The 23,066-nt window shown below is 38.5% G+C and overlaps 1 protein-coding gene across 1 annotated transcript in view; it reads left to right on the top strand.

The window, feature by feature from the left end:
* TRRAP (transformation/transcription domain associated protein) overlaps positions 1-23,066 on the top strand; it is a 75,420-nt gene that overhangs the window by 9,436 nt on the left and 42,918 nt on the right. The window contains exons 16-37 of the mRNA XM_059484358.1: positions 426-753; positions 866-963; positions 1,629-1,823; positions 2,347-2,538; positions 3,947-4,112; positions 5,360-5,616; positions 6,261-6,461; positions 8,281-8,459; positions 9,457-9,656; positions 11,330-11,547; positions 11,668-11,865; positions 12,292-12,552; positions 13,517-13,678; positions 13,989-14,085; positions 14,535-14,656; positions 16,052-16,222; positions 16,921-16,989; positions 20,725-20,844; positions 21,163-21,282; positions 21,596-21,760; positions 22,168-22,349; positions 22,619-22,817. Coding sequence (XP_059340341.1) covers positions 426-753; positions 866-963; positions 1,629-1,823; positions 2,347-2,538; positions 3,947-4,112; positions 5,360-5,616; positions 6,261-6,461; positions 8,281-8,459; positions 9,457-9,656; positions 11,330-11,547; positions 11,668-11,865; positions 12,292-12,552; positions 13,517-13,678; positions 13,989-14,085; positions 14,535-14,656; positions 16,052-16,222; positions 16,921-16,989; positions 20,725-20,844; positions 21,163-21,282; positions 21,596-21,760; positions 22,168-22,349; positions 22,619-22,817 — 3,900 coding nt within the window. The remainder of the gene's footprint in view (positions 1-425; positions 754-865; positions 964-1,628; positions 1,824-2,346; positions 2,539-3,946; positions 4,113-5,359; positions 5,617-6,260; positions 6,462-8,280; positions 8,460-9,456; positions 9,657-11,329; positions 11,548-11,667; positions 11,866-12,291; positions 12,553-13,516; positions 13,679-13,988; positions 14,086-14,534; positions 14,657-16,051; positions 16,223-16,920; positions 16,990-20,724; positions 20,845-21,162; positions 21,283-21,595; positions 21,761-22,167; positions 22,350-22,618; positions 22,818-23,066) is intronic.

Raw genomic sequence — 23,066 nt, 5'->3', positions numbered from 1 at the left:
TTAGTTATAATGTCTTGTTGGGTAGGAGTATGCTAGAATTGTATTTTTTAATGCCTTCTGGTTATGGGTGTGCTTTTTGGTGTGGTTTGTTTTTTAAAGCCCTGAAAGAGGATATTCACACAGGTCCATGGCATGGCACAATACAATCTGTACAATTATGAAGACCTAATGATCCTTTTTAAGGGTCTTCATATGGAGTTTTTTTTTGTATTGTTCTAAGAGAGCAAACTAGTTTATTGATACATTTAAAAACATTTGCTGTCATTTGAATGACTTCAAAAATACCTGAAAGTTTTATTGATCTCAGTATGCTGATTTGAAATACTAGTGCTCTTAATTTGAGATGATTTTTGAAGAAATAACTTATTTCTTTTTCTTTCCTCCCCCTCCCTGCTGTTTGATCTGCCTCTCCTCCTTTGCCTTAGGTGTTTGTTCTGAAGTTCCACACCATAGCCCGCTACCAGCTCTCTGTCATTTTTAAGAAGTGCAAGCCCCAGTCCGAGCTCGGGGCGGCTGAAGCCGCCTTACCTGGAGTGCCCACAGCAGCAAATGCAGCTCCTGTTCCTGTCCCATCTCCTGCCCCAGCCACTCCTGTGGCCCCTGCACCTGTACCTGTGTTTGAAAAACAAGGGGAGAAAGAAAAAGAAGACAAGCAGACATTTCAGGTCACGGATTGCCGGAGCTTGGTGAAAACTTTGGTCTGTGGGGTCAAGACGATCACGTGGGGCATCACCTCGTGCAAAGCTCCTGGTGGTAAAACTGCATATTTAATTGCATTTATCTTTCATAATTCTGCAGAAAAAAGCCTCTCTAGAATGAAAGCAAATAGTATTTTTAATGCTGAACTATCTTATTCTTCTTTCAGAAGCACAATTCATTCCTAATAAACAGTTGCAACCTAAGGAGACTCAAATCTATATAAAACTGGTAAAATATGCAATGCAAGCGTTGGATATTTATCAGGTATGTAACCTGCCCACATAGCACTTCTATTTGTACAGTTATTATATGTTAGATCTTTTAATAAGGATTTATTTGTCAGCTAAAACACAGATTATACACATAGTATATTTTCACTAAGTCTTTAATTGGGACCACAACTGTTGAGAAATGCTCAATATGAAGAATTAATTTCAAAAGTGAATTTCAACGTACTTACTATTTGCAAGCTACAGATTATTTTCTCAAGAGCCATTTTTGTCTGTTCATGCAGGCAGGTCAGACTGGAAATAATAGTCTTTCATGTAGTGAATTAACTCTTTCTTTGAAAGAGCTAGTTTAGCTAAAAGTTGAAACATTCACATGTCTGTGTTTGTCTTCTGTAGTTACACAAAATTCTAATGAAATGTAAATGTGTTTGACTGGGTATTAAGTAATTTACAAATATATTGATTTCTCCTACTGTTGCCTTTCTCTATTTCTAAGCTCCTAGTTTTAAAATCTGTTCTGAAAACACTCAATTTTAGGATTTTTGTCATGGTTGGCTCTTGTACCCAATTTTTACTTGTGTGGGGCTTGCATGTAAAACCCATAAAATCTCAGTTACTTTCAAAAGCTATTTTAAGAATGATGGAGAATAAGCCACTCAAATTCTGTAAGCAGTGTATGTTTTTTCTCAATTGCTGTAGGTGCAAATAGCAGGAAATGGACAGACATATGTTCGAGTAGCAAACTGTCAGACAGTCAGGATGAAAGAGGAAAAGGAAGTTCTGGAGCATTTTGCTGGTGTGTTCACCATGATGAACCCTTTAACTTTTAAAGAAATCTTTCAAACTACTGTTCCTTACATGGTGGAGAGGATCTCTAAAAACTATGCTCTTCAGGTATGTTGGTGTTTAGTTTTTGAATTGATAATGGACAGTGTGTAGGAAAGGGCTTATGCCTTGAGGTACATATGACTGATGTAGAATTAAAAATAGTAATTTTGACCTTAGCACATGAGATTTAAAGCAGTCTATATAAAGAATAGTCTACGAAAATAATTTAAAAATGGATTTTCAAAAAAACTTTACCTAAGTGATTCGATACAAATACAAACACATCAGTTTAGAAGATATGAATGGACTTCATTTTTGGAAAGTACTGAACTTTATGGACTTGTTTTGTTCAGCTTGTTGTGCTAATGTTCTGCTGTTTTACAGAATGCAAATCCTATAACATCCATTTAAAATTCAACCTGAAACAGCATACATTGTTGTTTTCCACTGAGGACAAACAGAATCACTTGGGTATCAGTGGAGATGGGGAAGGAAATTTATTTTAAGGTTTTTTTTAATGGATATTGCATTTATCCTTTTGTTCTTTTTATTACAACAGTAATAAGTTCTTTGTGGTTTCCTTTTATAGATAGTTGCCAATTCTTTCTTGGCAAACCCTACTACCTCTGCTCTCTTTGCAACCATTTTGGTGGAGTATCTTCTGGATCGTCTGCCAGAAATGGGCTCTAATGTGGAACTCTCCAATCTGTATCTCAAGCTGTTCAAGTTAGTCTTTGGCTCAGTTTCACTATTTGCAGCTGAAAATGAACAAATGCTGAAGGTAAAGGTCATTTGTTTTAAAAATAAGTCTGCTTTAAAAACAGCACTCTTAAGAGTTTTGCACAGTAACATTTGGGAGTCATGTAATGTTTGACGCACTATTTGTGACACATCTCCATTTTTTTTCCAAATTCCAAGTACATTATCTTGTTTATATGAGACGGTTTCTGTGAATATTTTCTTCATATTTGAAACTACGGAATGATGTACTAATTCTGAGTATAAATGGCTGATACATGACTGTGGTCTGTGATTGCCATAAGCCCATGTAACTTCATGGTCAGGACATGCATAAATTCTTGCATATTTTCTCCCTTTGTTTCTGTATTAACTTAAGAATTTTGCTTGGATTGAAATCAATATTTTGTGTGTTGGTGAATCTTGTTCACTCATGTCATATTCAGTGACATATACCTCTTGAGTTAGATTTTTCTATGCTCTTGAGAAGCCTGGGCTTGAGGAATGCTATTCTTTCTACTGACAACATAATATGTATTCCAAGAATCTATTTATGTTGATGAGATCATCTCATTATTCAGTGAATTTAGAAATGCTGAGCTTGTAGCAAGAGTGCACTTCCCTCATAAAAGCAGCAGCTGCATGTATCTAGAAAAGACATTAAGAATTTAATGGAACACTGATTGTTCTCTCATACTTTCTCTTTGTTTTTTTTCCTTGTACTTTGTACCAAACAAAATTTCTGATACAGGTAACTGTAGAAAAGAGTGGGGATTACCAATTTCCCAGAATCTTTGAAAACTAACAGTAATATAAAGCAATATTCATATAATCTTGCTTTAAATCATGCAATTTGTCATCACAATCAAGGTCATTTGGATTTTATAAGATGTGATGAATTTTAAAGAGTGTAATTTACTACCTTCACAGTTTCATGCTTCTGTTACTTTTTTTTGTTTCTGTGGGATGATTGGTAGGGGCCTTGGGCAGACAATTTAATTGAATGATGAAGGCTGTTTGCAGCATTTGCATAGCAATGTAGAAAGCTTTTTAGATGTTAATAATATCCAGACACGTTGCTGTTTGTCTCTAGTCCATGAGATTACTGGTATTCATCAACTATTTTTAATAAATCTTGTAAGGTGTTCATATCCTCTGCTCTAGAAAGGCCACCAGTTCCATAGCCTCTTTTACTTGAGAGAGTTTGCTTTCAAAATTAAATTTCAGCATTAACAACTAATGGTGAAATTAGATCAGGGGCAAATTAATATTGTTGAGTGTCCTCTCTTCTCATTCTGACACCTCTCATTTCTGCTCCCCATTCCCAGGTACTTGAGAGGAAATATTTTCTTGTTGTGTCAGATTTGCAGAATCTCATGCTAAACTCTTGTACAGTCTGATGATGACAAAATTGGTACTTTATTAATCTTCAAGCTTTATTTTCTTTATAGCCACATTTGCACAAGATTGTGAACAGCTCTATGGAACTTGCACAGACTGCCAAAGAGCCCTATAACTATTTCCTGCTGCTCAGAGCACTGTTCAGATCTATTGGAGGAGGCAGTCATGATCTGTTATACCAAGAATTCTTGCCGCTGTTACCAAACTTACTGCAAGGTAGAACAACACCTTCTTTCCCTGCCCCAGCTTCTGATTTTTTATGTGAATAGTAGTAATAAAGTTATGCTATGTAGTTGAAAACCCCTCAAAACTAAAGCCCTACCCCTGACAAGTAGCTTCTGATTTTGAGTTTAGTGATTGATTTAAATACCTTGAATGTGCTTATTTTCATTTACTATCAGCTGCTTCAGGCTCCATAGTTTTGGCTGCTTCACAATTTATGCTGCTTGTTTTTCTTCCTTTAATTGTGGGGCTGTTGGGGTTTTCTTGTTTGTTTCTTTTACTTGTTTGGGTTTTTTTTCAATGGGTAACTTTGTTGGCATAACATCCTGGGGATGAGTGAGTAGGTGAAGCAATGCTGCCAGGCCACCTCTGGTTTTGTGGGGAGAACATGGCAGTGAAGCTCTGGCTGTTCTGCAGTTGAGGGCATGTGTGTGCACCTGCCAAGGGCATGATAGAAATTCAAGATAGTGAATTCAAATAGAAATTCAAGTAGTGCCAGACTGCAAAAAGAAATGGAAATAACAATCAGTTTGATTAATTGAGCATTTTTGCTTGCAAGAACTGTGTTCCAGAAATACTGAGGGTCAGCAAGAAAATGTGGAGAGCTACTTAAACCTAAGGACATGTGAATCAGAGTTGTTGCAGGACTGTAGACTGGTTCAGATCTGCAGCTTTAGGGATAGTTTTTTATGTAGTTAGCAAATATATATGTTATCAATAAATCATTATGTAAAACTCATGCCAGTAGATTTATGGAATATGTGAAATCTTTATGGAGAGAAAAATCACTTGGGGAGTATGCTTAGTCTGTATGGAGCAATTAATGCACTTGAACTCACTGAATGTTTCTTTTCAGGATTTGAAATATTTTTTTTTTAAAGTTCTGTGTGGGTTTATTTTTTATTGTTACAAGGCTGAGGTTTGAGTCAAATTATCTTTTTTCCTTTTCTATCTGCTGTATTCAAATGCTGCCTTGTTGAGTCTAGTATTAAACTATAAAATATGCATAGATGCTTTTTCTTCTATATGTGTGTACATAAAAAAGCATTCACTGCTTGACATCCTTAGATGTAAGTTAGAATAATGAATGGTATTAATATTTTGTAAATTCATTATTTACAAAGCTGTAAGCTCAACAGTGTCTAAAAACATCACATTCTCCTGAATTGAGGAAATAGCAATTTTAAACAGCAAACTGTGGACTTTTTCCTCTGAGTGTATAACTTATCCATAACTTTCAGGACTCAATATGTTGCAAAGTGGCCTTCACAAGCAGCACATGAAAGACTTGTTTGTGGAGCTGTGCCTCACTGTGCCCGTCCGTCTGAGCTCGCTGCTGCCCTATCTGCCGATGCTCATGGACCCCTTGGTGTCAGCCCTCAATGGATCCCAGACCCTGGTCAGCCAGGGCCTAAGAACTCTGGAATTGTGTGTGGATAACTTGCAGCCGGACTTTCTGTATGACCACATTCAGCCAGTTCGAGCTGAGCTCATGCAGGTAAATGTGTTGTTTCCTGTTAGACCACAAGAGGTCACTGATCTGCTGAATACCATCAGAAATTTGTGTGGAGCTTTGGTTACAAAAACTTGAAAAATCTGCCTTGAATCCTGTACCAGTCTGATGTGAGTGTAGAAGGATACTTGGTGTTGTGCTGTTAAGCTGAAAACTATGAAAATTTAGAAGGGAATGAATTGTTGCTCCTTTATACTTTGTTAAATGATTACACTTCTTTTCCTTCTATATTTCAGAACTATTTCAAAACTCTGAGCTTAACTCAGTTTAGCCTTAATTGGCCTGCTTTTTTAATTACCAAAGTTGTTTAATATTCATCATAAACACGAAACCACAGTCCAAGACAGTAAAAATTTTGTAGTTGATGACTGTAGTCTAATCTAAAACTGCATTTAGGACAACCTTGTTACAAAGCACTTGGGCTGTTGTGAACTTAGACTGCTGATATTCAACCTTGATAAGAGACTTATGCAGGGTCAGTTTCCCAAATACAAGAATAAAGTGTTTTCCTTGACCTTTTTTTTTAAGTTACAACATGAAAAATGTTGGAGTAAGATTTTTTTTTTTAACATGACAACTTGAACAATGTTGAAGTAAACCTGGCCTACCCATGTACCTTAAACCCCCAGGCTCTGTGGAGAACCCTGCGCAATCCTGCTGACAGCATCTCCCACGTGGCTTATCGTGTGCTTGGGAAATTTGGTGGAAGTAACAGGAAGATGTTGAAGGAATCACAGAAACTACAATATGTGGTCACAGAAATCCAAGGACCCAGTATTACAATTGAATTTTCAGACTGTAAAGCATCCATTCAGCTCCCAATGGAAAAGGTAAGGGCTTAAGTTACTTTCAGTGCTGAGAAACTGCCTTTAAAAATATCTGTCTGGAAGTTCTTTCTTGATTTCTTCTATAAACTGTGTAAGATTTCACCCCCAAAATAACAGATATAGGCATGCTGTACTGCTCTTACAAAGTGATTGCAGTATGGGCTAAACTGGCCCAAATAAATGTTTTCACAGAATGGGTAAGGTTGGAACTTCTGGTATATTGCTTAGGTTAGGAGCAGGAGTCTTATCCAAAAGTCCCTATTTTCTTTTTGAAATGTATCAAAAATTTACTGTAGAAATTCTTCAGTGGTGATTATTCTCGTGACTCCAGAGATTTGGTTTTGTTTGCTGTCTCTAGAAGCACTTTGTACTGTACTGGCTTTCATCTGGCAGTCACAGTGTATCACAAGTGCTTAGTTCTCACTAATTACAGTGATCTAATATTTGAGAGTGAAGCTGGATTCTGAGATAATTTGGTCTGTAGAGTTTTAATACTTACCTTTCAGTTAGACATTCATAAGTAGATACCATCTGAATGTAGTAAGCAATTTTCTTCACAGGCAGCTGGCTCTCTGGCTCCATCCAGCCAACAGGCTTAAAAATAGCTTGGAAAAGTGATTCTTAAAATGCAGATTACTGATTTCTCCACTGTACTGAAGCCGATGAATTGACTACATATAAATACTGTAGTTGCTGACATTCACCTGTCCTGCCAGGTTTAATTCAAACTTAATTTTCCAAAAGATTTGAGCATCTAACGTTGATATGGAGCAATCTGCAGCTGCTCAGTGTTGACCAAGAAAGTGTTATCTGCTGAAGACTTTGTATCTATGAAAAGGAAATGTCAAAGTACAAAGAAAAAAAAGGTGGAATAAATTGAAAACAAGAAATCATTGTTTTCTTTTAGTGCCCTGGTAGACTTTTGTGGTCTGTCCAGAACTTATTTTTCTTTTCATTGAGATGCTGTGATAAAAACTTGGGATGATAAGTTAAGTAAGTGGAAATACCAAGGAAGGAAAATGCCCACTTTGTAGCAGGGGCTTTTTCTGCATAAACTTATTAAGCATGGATGGTTAGATTTAACTTGCAGTTGATAATTTCTTTTTTCATGCACTCCAGAACAATTTTTACAATTTTTGCATTTTTTTTTTTACTTAATGCCCATCACATTTATCGTCCTGTCTTTTGTGGGAAAAGGATAGAAATTAGGCAGTTGTGCTTTTATGTATTATCTCCATATACATAAGCACAAAATAAAAATTTCTCAAAGAGATGTACTCCCCTTTTTTAATCATCTTCATGTCTTAAAAGATTGATTTGAATTATTCTCAAATGTATTAAATCTTGCAAAGGAAGAGTACTATTTCCATTAAATAAGTGGTGTTCAGAAGTTGCTTACAGGGACGTTTCATCATGCATGGAAAGGTACCATTTATGTATGGGTATAAATGCATTGTATACATACAGTATAAAGGGATTTGACACAGCAATTATTGCTGAAGGGAAGACAAGGAAAATTTCTTTTTGGGAAAGGGGAGGGACACAGTGAAGGTTTATTTCACTCATAGCTTGAAATGCTTTCTGACCATGGAGGTAAATGTGTCTGCCATGAAACTTAGCAAGTACAAAAGCTCAGAAAATACCATGGTGTTTTCAAGCCATGCTCTCAGACCCTCTCCGCATTTCCTAACTCGGGCACACCAGTCTGTGCCTACTTTGAAAGCTACTTTTAATATATATTAATGATTCCATTCCCTTGATTAATGACCTTATGGTGAAAGCCAAGAGTAAGGAGTGTGTGGGTTCTGTTGTTCTGTTGCAGGCCATTGAGACAGCCCTGGACTGTCTGAAGAGCGCCAACACGGAGCCCTATTACCGCAGGCAGGCCTGGGAGGTCATCAAGTGCTTCCTGGTGGCCATGATGAGCCTGGATGATAACAAACATGCATTGTACCAGCTCCTTGCACACCCCAAGTATGACAATTCTTTAAAAGTAAATGTGTATGTAAGATTTATGGTGTCTTTGGAGCAATCTAGTTTAGAGACAGTGATTAGTCTATGCTATTCATGGGGTTTTTGGCTGCTGGTGAAAAGGAGTTTTGTTAGCATGTTTTTTAATGCCAGTGACATGTTAATGTTTCACAGCTTAATTTTCTTCCCCTAATTACAATCCTTTGTATAATCTATTACATATGATCAATGTGATTAATTTTAGTTTCATTTATTTAAATAAATGGAATATTCTGGTGCTTAATTGTATTTTAGAGATTAATTTAGATTGTGACATTTTGTATGTACATCTAGGCTTTTACTAAAGTGAAAGACAAAATTCAGCTTCATTTAGTGACTAAGCTATGGCATAGTCACACACAGCCTCTGTTTATCTTGGTGTGGGAGCCTTTTATTAGAGCTTTTCTTACATATTTTTCAGTTTTAGTCATTGATATTTCACGAGTGTATTGCTTTTAGACAACTTTAACATCTTTGCCCAAGAAGTGTGGGCTGACTTTGACTCTTGCAATGTAGTAACTGTAGCTAAAGAGCATAGTAGCTTTCACAGTTTGGGCTTGTTAGACTTGACATAAATATAGCTTTGCAATGAATAAGTTTTGTTGGGCAGTGATTTGATAAAAAATGTTTCAATCATTCAAGATTAAAATCAAATGTCATTTTAAAAAAGGGAAAAATGTCAAAATATTGAAAATGACATTCTGTAATTGAGCTGCAGTGTGATGCCTGTATACCTATTATTGTATATACGTGGCTTCTTCTGAATCACTGGCTTTAAATGTTCCTGATGAAATTGAGCTATCCATCATGCTGGAGACCAGTGGCTGACAAAATTAATTCGCGCTGAGCGGACTGGTCTAACTCTATCAAAATGAGGGGAAAACAGGAGTTGGAGAAAGAGTTGGATATGGAGAGCAAACTTTGAATGAACTTTGAGCTGGGGGGTGCTGTAGTTCAGGGTTCTGTTGAACGCAACCTTGTGTTCCAGCTTCACAGAGAAGTCCATCCCCAGCGTGATCATCTCGCACCGCTACAAGGCCCAGGACACGCCGGCGCGCAAGACCTTCGAGCAGGCCCTGACCGGGGCCTTCATGTCGGCCGTCATCAAGGACCTGCGGCCCAGCGCCCTGCCCTTCGTGGCCAGCCTCATCCGCCACTACACCATGGTGGCCGTGGCTCAGCAGTGCGGTGAGTGAGGGACACAGCTCTGGGGGTCCAGGGGAGCACAGCTCAGTGCTGTTACACACAGTGCAGTGAGTGAGGGACACAGCTCTGGGAGTCCAGGGGAGCTGGGCACAGCTCGGTGCTTGTACACACAGTGTGGTGAGTGAGGGGACACAGCTCTGGGAGTCCAGGGGAGCTGGGCACAGCTCAGTGCTGTTACACACAGTGCAGTGAGTGAGGGGGACACAGCTCTGGGAGTCCAGGGGAGCACAGCTCAGTGCTGTTACACACAGTGCAGTGAGTGAGGGGGACACAGCTCTGGGAGTCCAGGGGAGCACAGCTCAGTGCTGTTACACACAGTGCAGTGAGTGAGGGACACAGCTCTGGGAGTCCAGGGGAGCTGGGCACAGCTCAGTGCTTGTACACACACTGCAGTGAGTAAGGGGACACAGCTCTGGGAGTCCAGGGGAGCTGGGCACAGCTCAGTGCTGTTACACACAGTGTGGTGAGTGAGGGGGACACAGCTCTGGGAGTCCAGGGGAGCACAGCTCAGTGCTTGTACACACACTGCAGTGAGTAAGGGGACACAGCTCTGGGAGTCCAGGGGAGCTGGGCACAGCTCAGTGCTGTTACACACAGTGTGGTGAGTGAGGGGGACACAGCTCTGGGAGTCCAGGGGAGCACAGCTCAGTGCTTGTACACACACTGCAGTGAGTAAGGGGACACAGCTCTGGGAGTCCAGGGGAGCTGGGCACAGCTCAGTGCTGTTACACACAGTGTGGTGAGTGAGGGGGACACAGCTCTGGGAGTCCAGGGGAGCTGGGCACAGCTCAGTGCTTGTACACACAGTGTGGTGAGTGAGGGGACACAGCACAGCTCGCTGCTTTTACTCACAGTGCAGTGAATGAGGGGACACAGCTCTGGGTGTCCTGGAGAGCACAGCTCCGTGCTTGAACGCACAGTGCAGTGAGTGAGGGGACACGGCTCTGGGAGTCCAGGGGAGCTGGGCACAGCTGAGTGCTTTTACATACTAAAATCACAATATTGCACTTGCTTCTGGGTAACTACACTGGAATTTTATTTTAATTCTTTGGAGCAGTGGGAATTATTAAACAAATTTTAGAAAGCAATCAGTCACCTAATAATGCTCTGTAAATGCTACAGCAATGAAATAACTGCAGCATGGAACACCTTATACAGTTCCAGAGCATTTGTGTAACTTAATACTCACAGTACTATTTGCAGATGGTCTTTAATTAGGTTGTTTCCAGTTGTGGTTTTGAAGGACCTTTAGGGGAACTAAGTAAATGTTGGAGCATTGCAGTGTCTTATATCCAAGAAGAAAACTTTTTGTTTGGGCTGTATGACAAGTAATTTGCTAAAAAGCATATTATGACCACATCACTCTTCATTATCACATTAATGTAACTGGGATTTTTATGGCTCCTCAGTTTTAATTAATCTTCTTGCAGTGCATAGTCTAGTGCATAGAAGAAGATATTCAAGTAGATGTAATCTTTTTTTCTTCTAGGAGTGATGGATGCCTTACAATCCATTTATATGCAAATAGGCACAGGGTTTACTGGTTTTGCCATCAGCTAGTCCGAGGAGTAGTAAAATCTAATTAAAAGACTATTCATATTGAAATATCCATTGTTTTATTTCCCCTCCCCCCCATTCTCTGTTACAAATTCCAGGTCCTTTCTTGCTGCAGTGCTATCAGGTTGGGAGCCAGCCTAGCACAGCCATGTTTCACAGTGAAGAAAATGGGTCCAAAGGCATGGATCCCTTGGTGCTTATTGATGCCATAGCCATCTGCATGGCATATGAGGAAAAGGAGCTCTGCAAGATAGGAGAGGTGGCCCTAGCAGTGATATTTGATGTTGCAAGCATCATCTTGGGTTCAAAGGAAAGGGTAAGATTTTTTAAAGTGTATTGAAATGATTGAGTTTCAGCCAATGCCATTTTGCTTCTAAAATTTTGGAGGCTATCAGTAAGCTGAGGAAAGGAAACTGATCAATTTCTTTGTTTCCAGGCTTGTCAGCTTCCCTTGTTTTCATACATTGTGGAACGTTTATGTGCTTGCTGCTATGAACAAGCTTGGTATGCTAAACTAGGAGGTGTTGTGTCCATTAAATTTCTTATGGAACGGCTGCCACTGATCTGGGTCCTCCAGAACCAGCAGACTTTCCTGAAGGCACTTCTCTTTGTTATGATGGACCTAACTGGAGAGGTATGTCATGAATGAATTTCATCAAATAGTGTGGGGAAAATTTCTGGCCTTAAATTCACACAGGTTGAACTCTTAGTAATCCTGATTTTGCTGAATTGCAGAATGCATTTTACCTGCAAGAGTTAGGGAATTCTAGTTATTTTAACTCAAACCAAGATCTGAAGTTAGGAATGAGGTCAGATTTTTCCACATAACTTTGCTGAAGTTTTTGAGCTTACACTTGCTGCTTTCAGAGTAGAAATGTACAGGCCACATGTAGATCACAAAAGAACACAGATTCACTGTCACTTATCAGAGAATCACTAAGCTTAGTTGGAAATCAAAATCACAGGATTCATCAAAATCAAATTCTAAGTTGATGAGTAATGCGTAGATTTGTGATCTTTGTTCTGTACTTAGCTGATAAAATTATCTCTGATGCCTCAGGTTTCCAATGGAGCAGTTGCTATGGCAAAGACCACATTAGAACAGCTCTTGATTAGATGTGCAACTCCTTTAAAAGATGAAGAAAAAACAGAAGAAATCCTTGCAGCACAGGAAAAGTCTTTCCATCATGTCACACATGACCTTGTTCGAGAAGTGACCTCTCCAAACTCCACTGTGAGAAAACAAGCCATGCATTCCCTGCAGGTGCTTGCACAGGTCACTGGCAAAAGTGTCACAGTCATCATGGAGCCACATAAAGAGGTAAGCAGAAATATTCACTGAACTGGAGCTTAAAGTTGTTTTCCAGTTTGGATTTGCAGAAATGTTTTCTTGGTATGTTTTTGCACGCTAATGAATTAAGTTCATAGTGCTTTGATGGCATATGTTTGTCATTTGCTAACTTTTGTTGTTCAAACATACACAATGGCTAAAGCACTACAGAGATTCATACAGGCTCTGCCTGACTCTTAGCCTGTATTTCTACTGTCTTCAGGTTGATTTACTTCCTTAAATTATGGTCTGCTCATCCTGCCACCAATCAGACATAGGCTAGGCCGTATAGGCACTACATTTTGACACTCAGTTTTGTTATTCTCTAAATATGTGGCATTATTGATATGCCTTTCCTTATCCAGAAAGAGACTATAAACTTCAAAGCTGGTTGAAATAACTTTTGGCTGGATACTCCTTAAAAGTGATATTGTTTGGTCTTTTGGAAGATAATTGAATGCACGTAAGTCTTAAGGGCCATGACAACATTCCAGATTATGCTGAGAAATTCCCTAATTGGTATCTTACTTTGCTAAAGCTGTTTAATGAGGAAAGTGGAAAGTTGATGGAATGGAAAGAAGTTACACAAACTTTTTTGGTCTTCTGATGCTTTAGGAGCTTAAAATATTCTTGTTTCTTGACTGTTTGAAATGCTTCACTCTATGAATTTCTTTGTTGTTCATGATGTTGTGTGAAGTTATTAAATATCACAGATCTGTTCACAGAGAATATGTATTAATTATAGCTGCTGCACTGATTTGTGAACTGACTGTGAATCAAAGTAATTCAGAGAATTACTTTTCCTCTTGCTTAATTTCTTTTCAAGACACATCTGGAGCCACAATAGAAAATGGATAGAAACCTAGAGCCATGACTAATGGTGTCTTCTCAGTGGCTGGGTCTGTGGGCTGATTTCAATAGCTGCTAATTCAGTAATCTAAATTCCATCATGTAGGTACTCCAGGACATGGTTCCCCCTAAAAAGCATTTGCTGCGGCACCAACCTGCAAATGCCCAGATTGGCCTGATGGAGGGAAATACATTTTGCACAACCCTGCAGCCCAGATTGTTTACAATGGATCTGAATGTTGTGGAACACAAGGTTTTCTACACAGAGGTACTTTGTTTTTATGTTCTCATCTTTGAATGTAGATGCTTCTGTATGATGACATGAGTACTTTCATTGTTAAAAATACATATTTTTCTTTGTGCATTTTAAACTTTGACTGAAACGCAAGAATTTCCCTTTTGAAACATCAAGTGAAGTGTGCTTTGCCTGCAGCAGTCAATGCAGAAGATCCTCTGGTTTTGAGTTAAGACAAAAACAAATTGCTGTGGATGAAAAGCTGGCTGTAAAGGTGGGGGTGAGATAGTGGTGTTTCAAATGTGAGTAGCAATATTAAAATGACTGTTTATTTTTTTCCTAGTTACTGAATTTGTGTGAGGCTGAAGATGCTGCCCTAATGAAACTACCTTGCTACAAAAGTCTTCCATCACTTGTACCTCTTCGAATTGCAGCCTTAAGTAAGTAAAACCTCCTAAACAAGGTTTGATGCAGTTCAGTGTCCTTGTGAGCAATGGGCAGTCTGCTTCCTGAGATCAGCAGAAAACCTCAGCACTGGAAGACTGATGACTGCTCTCCTGAGGTTACAGTTTAATGGAGAGAATAATGGGAAAGTATTGCTGCCTTCTTAATGACTAGAATTCAGTTTTCTGAAAGGAACCCAAAATATTTTAAGATTAATTATGTTATAAAGCATTAGGAAAACTATGGAATGTTAATAGAATTCTCTTTCTTTTACTGTTTTATGATGCCTGTTGATTTTGGCAATGCATACAGTACTTTAGCTGTCTGCAATGTGAGATGACATAAAAAGAAACTATAAGAGAAGCAGTGTAGAATTAGGGTTTATTTTCTCCTCTCCTTTGAAATTGAATTAACAAAGAGAACAAATTTACTTTGATATTTGCAGATGCTCTAGCTGCCTGCAATTACTTGCCTCAGTCAAGAGAGAAAATCATTGCTGCACTTTTCAAGGCACTGAATTCAACAAATAACGAGCTGCAGGAGGCAGGAGAAGCATGCATGAGAAAGGTGACTGTATTAAAACAACATTCCTTTTGAGGTCATTGTTCTCTCTGCTTTACTTCCTTGGTACAAGATTTCTTGGGAAAGTTCTCTACAGGAAATATTGCTCTTTTCAGTTTATGTTAGTGATGCTGATAAAAGTTCTTGTCAGATGTGTTTGTTTGGGATTTGGATTTTGTAATAAAGAATTATCCAGGTTGCAATTAAGAATTATAAGCTCTTGGATAAGGATCATGGTAAATCTTACAGTCTTTCTGTGCAGTCTTTCCCTCTTTCTGTTGGACAGGTCTTTGTAAATGAGTCTTCTAAATAGCTTCAGTCCTTTTCAGCTGTTTTGCAAATGTGCAGGCTTGTCTTTATTGTAAAATTTGTTTTGTCTGTGTTTCTAAAAGAAGTGGTGGAGATCCCATAGTTGGTTTTAGACAGCAGAGTTAGACCTGCATCACAGTGTGATGGTTACCTTAAGGAACAAGAGTCCTGGCTGTCCTGTTTGAGGTCAGAATTAGTGCCCTTGCCTGACCCTGCCCTGTCTGACCTGTGGATGCTACATTATCCTCTGTAAAGGCTGGAAGAACGGGGACATGATTTGTTGTTCAATAGCTGTGCCTAATCCTGATTCAGTAAGATTTTAATTCCATTCTTTTAAATGAAAAGAAAAAAGCTAATGAAATTACTTAGAGCCTCTTTGTAATGCTGTGTAGATGGGCTGACATGGACTAGAGAATGCAACTGCAGTAATACTGGTGGTTTGCATTTGTTTGTGCCATTGACTGGCCAGAGGTTGTGTGACTTTTCATGTCACTGTGGTCATGAGAGGGAATGAACTTATCATTTATGGCTTGTTAACAGCACAGTTGGGTTGAGAGGTAAATAAGGGTTGTTCTGACCTATACATCAGATTTGTCTGATTGTTTTTCTCCTGGGATAAACTCATGCCCACAGGATATTTGGTTATGACAGGAAATATTCTCTCTGGCTGCTTGCAGCCAAGCTCTTTTGACCTTTTCTGTTGCTCAGGACGCATGCAGATTGTAATACAGAAATTTGCTCTACTGCCTTCAGCCAGATTCACAGGCAGTTCTTAATATAGTGGCTATGTAATTTGTTCATAGCTATGTATTTAATTTATAGCTGTAACAGTTTTTCAGTCTGTCTGTAATTAGAATCTCCTACTTGATTATTTTATGAAATGTCCTGCTGTGTGTCAGAAATACCTGAGTGCTTCCCAAATCCATCTTGTCACTGTGTCAATTTCCAGCAGTAGATGCTGCTTGAACTATTGTACTGAAGGAACAAAATAAAAGAAGAAAAATCCAGTCAGCTGAATCTATTTTAAGAAAAATGCTTGCACAAAAGTCATGTCCCTCTCCACCTGTATCTTAATTGTGCACTCTCCTGTAGTTCTTGGAAGGAGCTACCATAGAAGTTGATCAAATCCATACCCACATGAGGCCATTGCTGATGATGCTGGGGGACTATCGGAGTCTGACCCTCAACGTTGTGAACCGCCTGACCTCAGTCACCAGGCTTTTCCCAAACTCTTTCAATGATAAATTCTGTGATCAGATGATGGTAAGACCATCCAAGTTTTTATTTTAGCTCTTCCAGAATAAATTTTCTTCTAGCCACTATTCTTATTGGTGAAAAATCAAAGAAGTTCAGCAGTGGCTCAGTGTATGTTGGAAGTAAAAGATTTTTGTTTCACAATTAATAAAAAGCTCCAATTTCTTTAAATATTTTGAGTAAATTTCTAAAGGCTTCTAAACAACCAAGTTAAGAGATTTTATTTTTTAGTGAAGACATAACTAGTTTTGCTAAGGTTTGTTTGGACAAATTTATCTTTAAGCAAGGTGCTACTTGCACCTTTAACAATTTTACTTCTCAATGCACTTAATCTGTTTTGGTGCTTTCTTGATTTATAAAATTTTGGGAGGTATTGCTCTGTTTATTTGCAGTGTTCAAACTGAATATGTGAATTCTTTATCCCCTTTGCATGAATATTTAAATGCATACACATCAAGCAAGTCATCAGAGTGTAAGACTATCTGATTTTTTTATATATGTATGTACTTATAATCCCTGCTTTCTTGAATATGGAGAGGACTTCTAGCAACAGCAAACTTTTCAACTTGAGGGAATGAAAATAACTGATAATTCTTCCCTTTGTTTCCTTCAAAGAATTATTTCTGCCTCTATATTGTCTCTTGTAGCATATGCTACAATGGAACAGTCTAATTAGAAGAATAATGGTAATTATCCTTTCTTTGTAGCAACACCTGCGTAAATGGATGGAAGTTGTAGTTATTACACACAAAGGTGGACAACGGAGTGATGGCAATGTAAGTTAATGAATGCTTTTGTGTGAGAAGAAAAGAAATAAATAGTATTAATGTTTTGGAATTAAAGAACTCATTGAGTTGTAAATGCTGCCATAACTGATTACACACCGATGCTTTGTTACAAGCTAACAGACTTGTTGGATTAAATGTAGAATATTGAATATCTGTTAGAAGTCTCAGGAAGAGGAGCTTCTTATCTGCTGACAATGGTTACTTTAGAGACTGTTCTAGGTTAGAGTGGGAGCAGCTCAAGCATTTGTTTTTCTTTTCCCCCCTCAGGATTTTCTGCTTAGAAATCTGTTCACTGGAATGGCTGATGAGCTCAGCAGCATAATCCCCCATTTTTCATTGATATGTTTGAGGTTCATAATATAGTCTTCTGAAAATTATACATAATGATAACGTAATCCCAGTTAATTTAAAATTTAATTTACTTAAACCAAGTTCAATATTTACTAGTTGGGATCACATTAAAATCCCTCTCCCAGTGAAACTAATGGCCTCAGTGTAGAAGCATGGGAAGCTGATCACTTCCTTTATAAATGGAAAACTGTGCAGTGTAATGTCAATACTGTGTGCTCTTAGCAATACTGATGGGAATTCCTGCTTCAGTGCAGTTTCCTGTACATTACCAGAGGTCTCACAATTCTATTAATAATTTACTAAATGCTTTTATTAAGTGTTGAGATTTATGATTGCACCTAAGAAAAACTGGGATGAATTCTATTAATGTCTTTGTTTCTCAAATTAGAATGAAATTACATTGGCTTTTTATTTCCCTCAAAACATGGAAATGGCTTAATGGCTTTTCATTTCTTTCCTGTCTTTGCAAAGAGAGCTTTTAATCTGAATTTGGTCATTGCTTTATATTAGACCTAGATGTTCTCTAATGAAGTAGAATAAGATTGGTTTCTTATGTTTTAACTAAAACATTGCATTCTTCAGTTAACTTCATTTTTTTCATGCCAGAGTAGTTCTAAGGCCTTCATATACTTTTGGGATTCCCTTTTCCTCAAATGTGATGATTACAGATATCTTGCAGATCTTTTTGCAGTGATAATCTTCTAAACCACAATGTGGCACCTCCAGAACAGTTTTTATTTTTCCCTAAGTTATATTTAGTTGGGAATTCTCCTGATTTTAATGGTTTTTGTTGATGTTTTCTGTGTAATTATGTATTTAGATAGATAAGTTGAGTGGGGAGTGCACACCAGACACTTGAGAAAGAATCTGCTGTCACATCTTCAGGGACAAGAGAAGTCTGGAAACATTTCAAGTAGAATTGTGTCAATGCAAAGCTGATTGTATATTACTTTTCTGCTTCCTAGTTGTTGCTCCAAAGTTTCCTTAAAAATAAAAACTCTAAGAAGCTGCAGGAGCACGCAGCTTGGTCTTTGTACAGTTGCTGTGGCAGGCTGTGTTCATGTATCTACGTTGTGCTGTTTGAAAACGGGTGGTAAAACCGGTGGTCAATTATTGCAGCTGCATTTCACTTCTCTCCTTTCTTCATGATCCTAGTGAGATTCCAGCATCTGAGACACTCATTAAAAACAGTGTTGGGGAGTAGGCTGCATCATTCAGACTTTGTGGTTGAGTAGAGGAGCTGCTGAATGCTCAGTGGAGAACAGAAGTGACCAGAAAAGCCTGATGTGCCCTCCCTGTGCTGGTGCTGTTCCAAGCATTCCATCCTTTTCCAGCTGCGTGGGATGAAGGTGCCCTTTGATGATGGTGTCAGGCACTTCTCCAGCATTGTGCAGATAAAGGCTGGTCAGAAAAGCCTCTTAAAAATAGTTAAAAGGTCTTGGAGTGAGTTTTAACATGAAAATGGTAACTACAGGCAAACTGAAAAATTAGTTAGAAATGCTGCCTAGTGATGACTGCTGTAAAGATCCACACTGATGCCAGAACAACTAACCCTTGTTCACCTAAATAATTTATGGCAGTCCTGCTGTGATCCTGAGCTGTGATCTGGCTGTTTAGAGAAATGAAAAAATTAAACTGTAATATATTAAGTAGTGATTAAAACCTAATTCATTGGTCCAGGGAATAAAATATTTGATTTAAATCTTGCTTCCTCTCTTCCCTGCCTCTCCATGGAAATGCATGGGATTTCAGGTCATGTCTGGTAATTGAAAGAATAAGTTTTGAATAGATGGTTGCCTCCAGCTGTGCCTCTTGTGAGAGGGTGGAAATTTCCATGGTGGAAATTCTGCATCACAGCCTAGGAGGAGTTTAGAAGACTTCATAGCTTGGTAGCTCAAGTACTGAAAATGGTTTTGTAATAGATGATGGCCAAATTTGTCTTCAAAGATGCTATAGTGTTGTTTCCTCTGACTTAATCATCTCTGTTATCTTTTTTATTCAGTTTAAATATTTGACAAGCTATATCTGATCAATGTAAAAGTAGAAAAAAGAATGAATTTCATCCTAGTTCTTTGGAGGGCAATTTGGAGCATGTGAGATGCTCATTGTCTCTGTTCCTTCTGTTTGAGATGAGGAAGTAACTGAGCTGAAGTTAGACTGCAGCCTGAAGAATGGCATGTGCTGATTTGTACATTTATTTGATATTTTTGTGGGCTTTTTCCTTTCATGCTGTGACTTCTGCTTTGGTTCAGCCTGCCACGGAAGGGGTAGAGGTGAGAACTCAGTGCAGGCACTAGGAAATTTTTTTGTTGTCATGGTTTCTTTTGTTGTTGTTTTGTTTGCTTTTATTTTTTCTTTTAACTTGTGGTTTGTTAGTTTTATCGTTGTGTTTTGGGCACAGTGCATTGTGCCTTTGAGTGCAGTGCTGTGAATTGTCTTCTGTTTATCTGTGCAGAGCTGTTTTGATCAGGTTGCAGTTAACGATGTTGAACATGTTTGTACCAGGAAGAGCAGGATATTTAGTTTCTGTGAAGGCATAAGTGGTTTCAAAAGGTTTTTATATATTCTCAGCCCTACACTTCAGTCCATGAGAGGGGTCCTGTGGGGTCTGTCTGGGCAGATTAGGTTAAAGGAGTGGAGCCTAATGCTTTGTGTTTAAATTCAGTTGAGAAAATGTAACACACTTGATAAAATCATCTTGAATACTGGAACTTGGTTTTTGAGAGATGGTGAGGGTGGTTTCGTTGTTTTGTTTTTTCCTTTCCCTCTTCTTCCTGAAGGAAATCTACACTCTAGCTAGCTGAAATACAGTCTCTATTTAAATCACAATGAAAAAATGTAAAATGATTTTGGACTTCTGAAGAATTTAATATCTAGTGAGAGAACAGAGCTGACTTTACAGTAACCAGCTTTTTGTGAGATACAGACAGCTGGTTACACAGATTACCCCATGTGTAATCTGGGGGTGTGGGGTGATTAGCAGAAGTGGTTTAGGAGGGAAGGCCTGGCTGTTTGATGCTTGACCCACTTGGTGTATAGCACTGAGCACTCTCTGCAGTTACTCTCTAGCAGACAGTAACTCCCCCATCGGCAGTATCAGTACAGTGTTTAGCTCTTACCTGTAAAACACCACTCTACTGGCAAGGAAAATAAAATTTAAACCATGATATTGCCAGAGAGAGTAGGGCAGACTTCCACAGGTGCAATTTTTTCATGCATTATGGTAAGTAGATGCTGTGTATATGCTAACCTTTTGCATTTGGCGGCTGGCTATGCTAATATAGAGGGAAAAAAAGCAGTAAGATGTGTGATACTGTTTTTATACATTATAGCCAGTAATATATATTTAAATGTCTTTCTTTTTACCTGTAGGAAATGAAGATTTGTTCAGCAATTATAAATTTATTCCATCTGATCCCAGCTGCCCCACAGACCCTGGTTAAACCTCTTCTGGAAGTTGTTATGAAAACAGAACGAGCAATGTTAATTGAGGTAAAAGTGGAAGTTAACACTGCTGAAATTTTTTGCTTTATAGTCTTAAACATTAGTCTATGATAATTATAATATTTTATATTGTGTGAGAACATTTGATGCTAAAATATGCTCTTCAAGCCTTTAGGAAGTATTAACATTTGCCTTACACCCTTAGAAGTGAAGTTTTGGAAGTATCAATAAATTCTCATCATGCAAGTTTTGAACATTTTGCATCTGTATAAATGCCAAGTCAAATGTATTTTTCTGAGTGGTAGTAAATTAGTGAGAAATACTCTATACTCTGCATTTTTAATTTAAGGTTTATAAATTTTTCAGGCTGGCAGTCCATTCAGGGAACCACTGATAAAGTTTTTGACACGTCATCCATCCCAGACTGTGGAGCTGTTCATGATGGAAGCCACTTTAAATGATCCACAGTGGAGCAGAATGTTTATGGTAAGCTGTGTGGGGAGAGGAGCTGCAAAAAACCCTCAACTTGACAAATCTGATGAACATCTTTTGCATATTTTTTGCTTGTATGACCTTGTAGTCCTTAATCATGGTCTCACTCTTGACTGCAAGGTTCCTGTTTCTGGTTTTGTATTTGTTTGATCATGTAAGGCTATTACTGAAGTGTAGATGTTATTTTTATATCCATGAAATACAACCTCTGCAACTTTAGTGTGGCATATAAAAACTACAGGATGATATAGTCGCCTGATATTTTGGCTTTTAAAGGTTATTAAAATTATTTCTTCCCCTTTTGCAGAGTTTCTTGAAACATAAAGATGCCAAACCTCTGCGGGATGTCCTGGCAGCTAATCCCAACCGATTTATCACCCTGCTGCTGCCTGTGGGTGCCCAGGCAGCCGTGAGACCTGGCTCCCCCAGCACCACCACCATGCGCCTCGACCTGCAGTTCCAGGCTATCAAGGTGCTCATTTGTCTTGTTTGTCTCTGCACTGGATAGCTGAAACCTCTTCAGCTACAAGGCTCTTACATCCAGGCTCTCAGAGAGAGTGTGTGTGTGTGTATTACAGCTCATAGAAAAACACTTGTAAAAATGTGGAGTGTTTGTAGCCAGAGCTGCTTTGAGAAGGGAAAATAGACTCAAATTATCTCTGCTTTTTTTTTGTCAAGTAGGATACAAGAGGACAGCATGACAACAAAACATAAATTTATTTTTTAAAATCTAAACTGTGTTGTATTTCACTCTTTTGTTTTGCTGTTGAATATTTTAGCACCCTTAATTGACCTTAAGCAAGTGCTCATATATCATTGTTTCTCCTGACAGATCTCTTGTGTGTTGACTGTGCATTTGTCTTGTTTTGCTTTGGACAGATCATAAGTATTATTGTTAAGAATGATGAATGTTGGTTAGCAAATCAACACTCCTTGGTGAATCAGCTGAAACGTGTCTGGGTGAGTGAAGCTTTTCAGGAGAGACATAGGAAGGAGAATATGGCTGCAACAAACTGGAAGGAGCCCAAGCTGTTGGCCTATTGCTTATTGAATTACTGCAAGTACGTAAAATCTTTAGTTCCTAGACCCTGCATGGATTTTTTTAATTTTAATTTTGAAAATATTGTAAAGATATATAGGCCTACTAAAATTGGTTTGCAGTTGTTGAAGAGAAAGTGTAATATATTTCATAGTACTGCCATTAGCTTTAAAACCATGCCTGTGGTACTGGCTGCTCTTGCTTCTCTGCTCCTTTAAAAGATGAATTTCATCAGCATAGTAGTTTGTGTATTTTTGTCACAGAAGCTTTGTATTTTATGTGTTTCCACAGAAGGAATTATGGTGACATAGAGTTACTCTTCCAGTTGCTTCGAGCTTTTACTGGCCGATTTCTCTGCAATATGACTTTCTTAAAGGAATACATGGAAGAAGAGATCCCCAAAAACTACAGCATCCCCCAAAAACGGGCATTGTTCTTCCGATTTGTAGACTTGAATGACCCAAACTTTGGAGATGAGCTCAAAGCCAAGGTAACTAAAGCAATTAAATCAAAGAAGCCTGGTATTTAGGTTTAATTTTCTTCTTGGGAGCTAGGGCAACAAAACTCCCTTACTTAAATGTCAATGAGTTTGATAATTGGCAGAGTCATTTAGGTGAAAATATCATACCTGAAGAAGAGCGATAATAAACAGAGACAGCAATTCATCTTGTGCTCAATGCTGGCTGCTTTAGTTTAAACTTTCTAAGAATCTATGCCCTTGGAAGGAAGAAAGAGGGGG

The sequence above is a fragment of the Ammospiza nelsoni genome, chromosome 17 (assembly GCF_027579445.1).
Source record: "Ammospiza nelsoni isolate bAmmNel1 chromosome 17, bAmmNel1.pri, whole genome shotgun sequence".
Taxonomy (NCBI): Eukaryota; Metazoa; Chordata; class Aves; order Passeriformes; family Passerellidae; genus Ammospiza; species Ammospiza nelsoni.
This window is presented reverse-complemented; position numbering and strand designations above follow the sequence as displayed.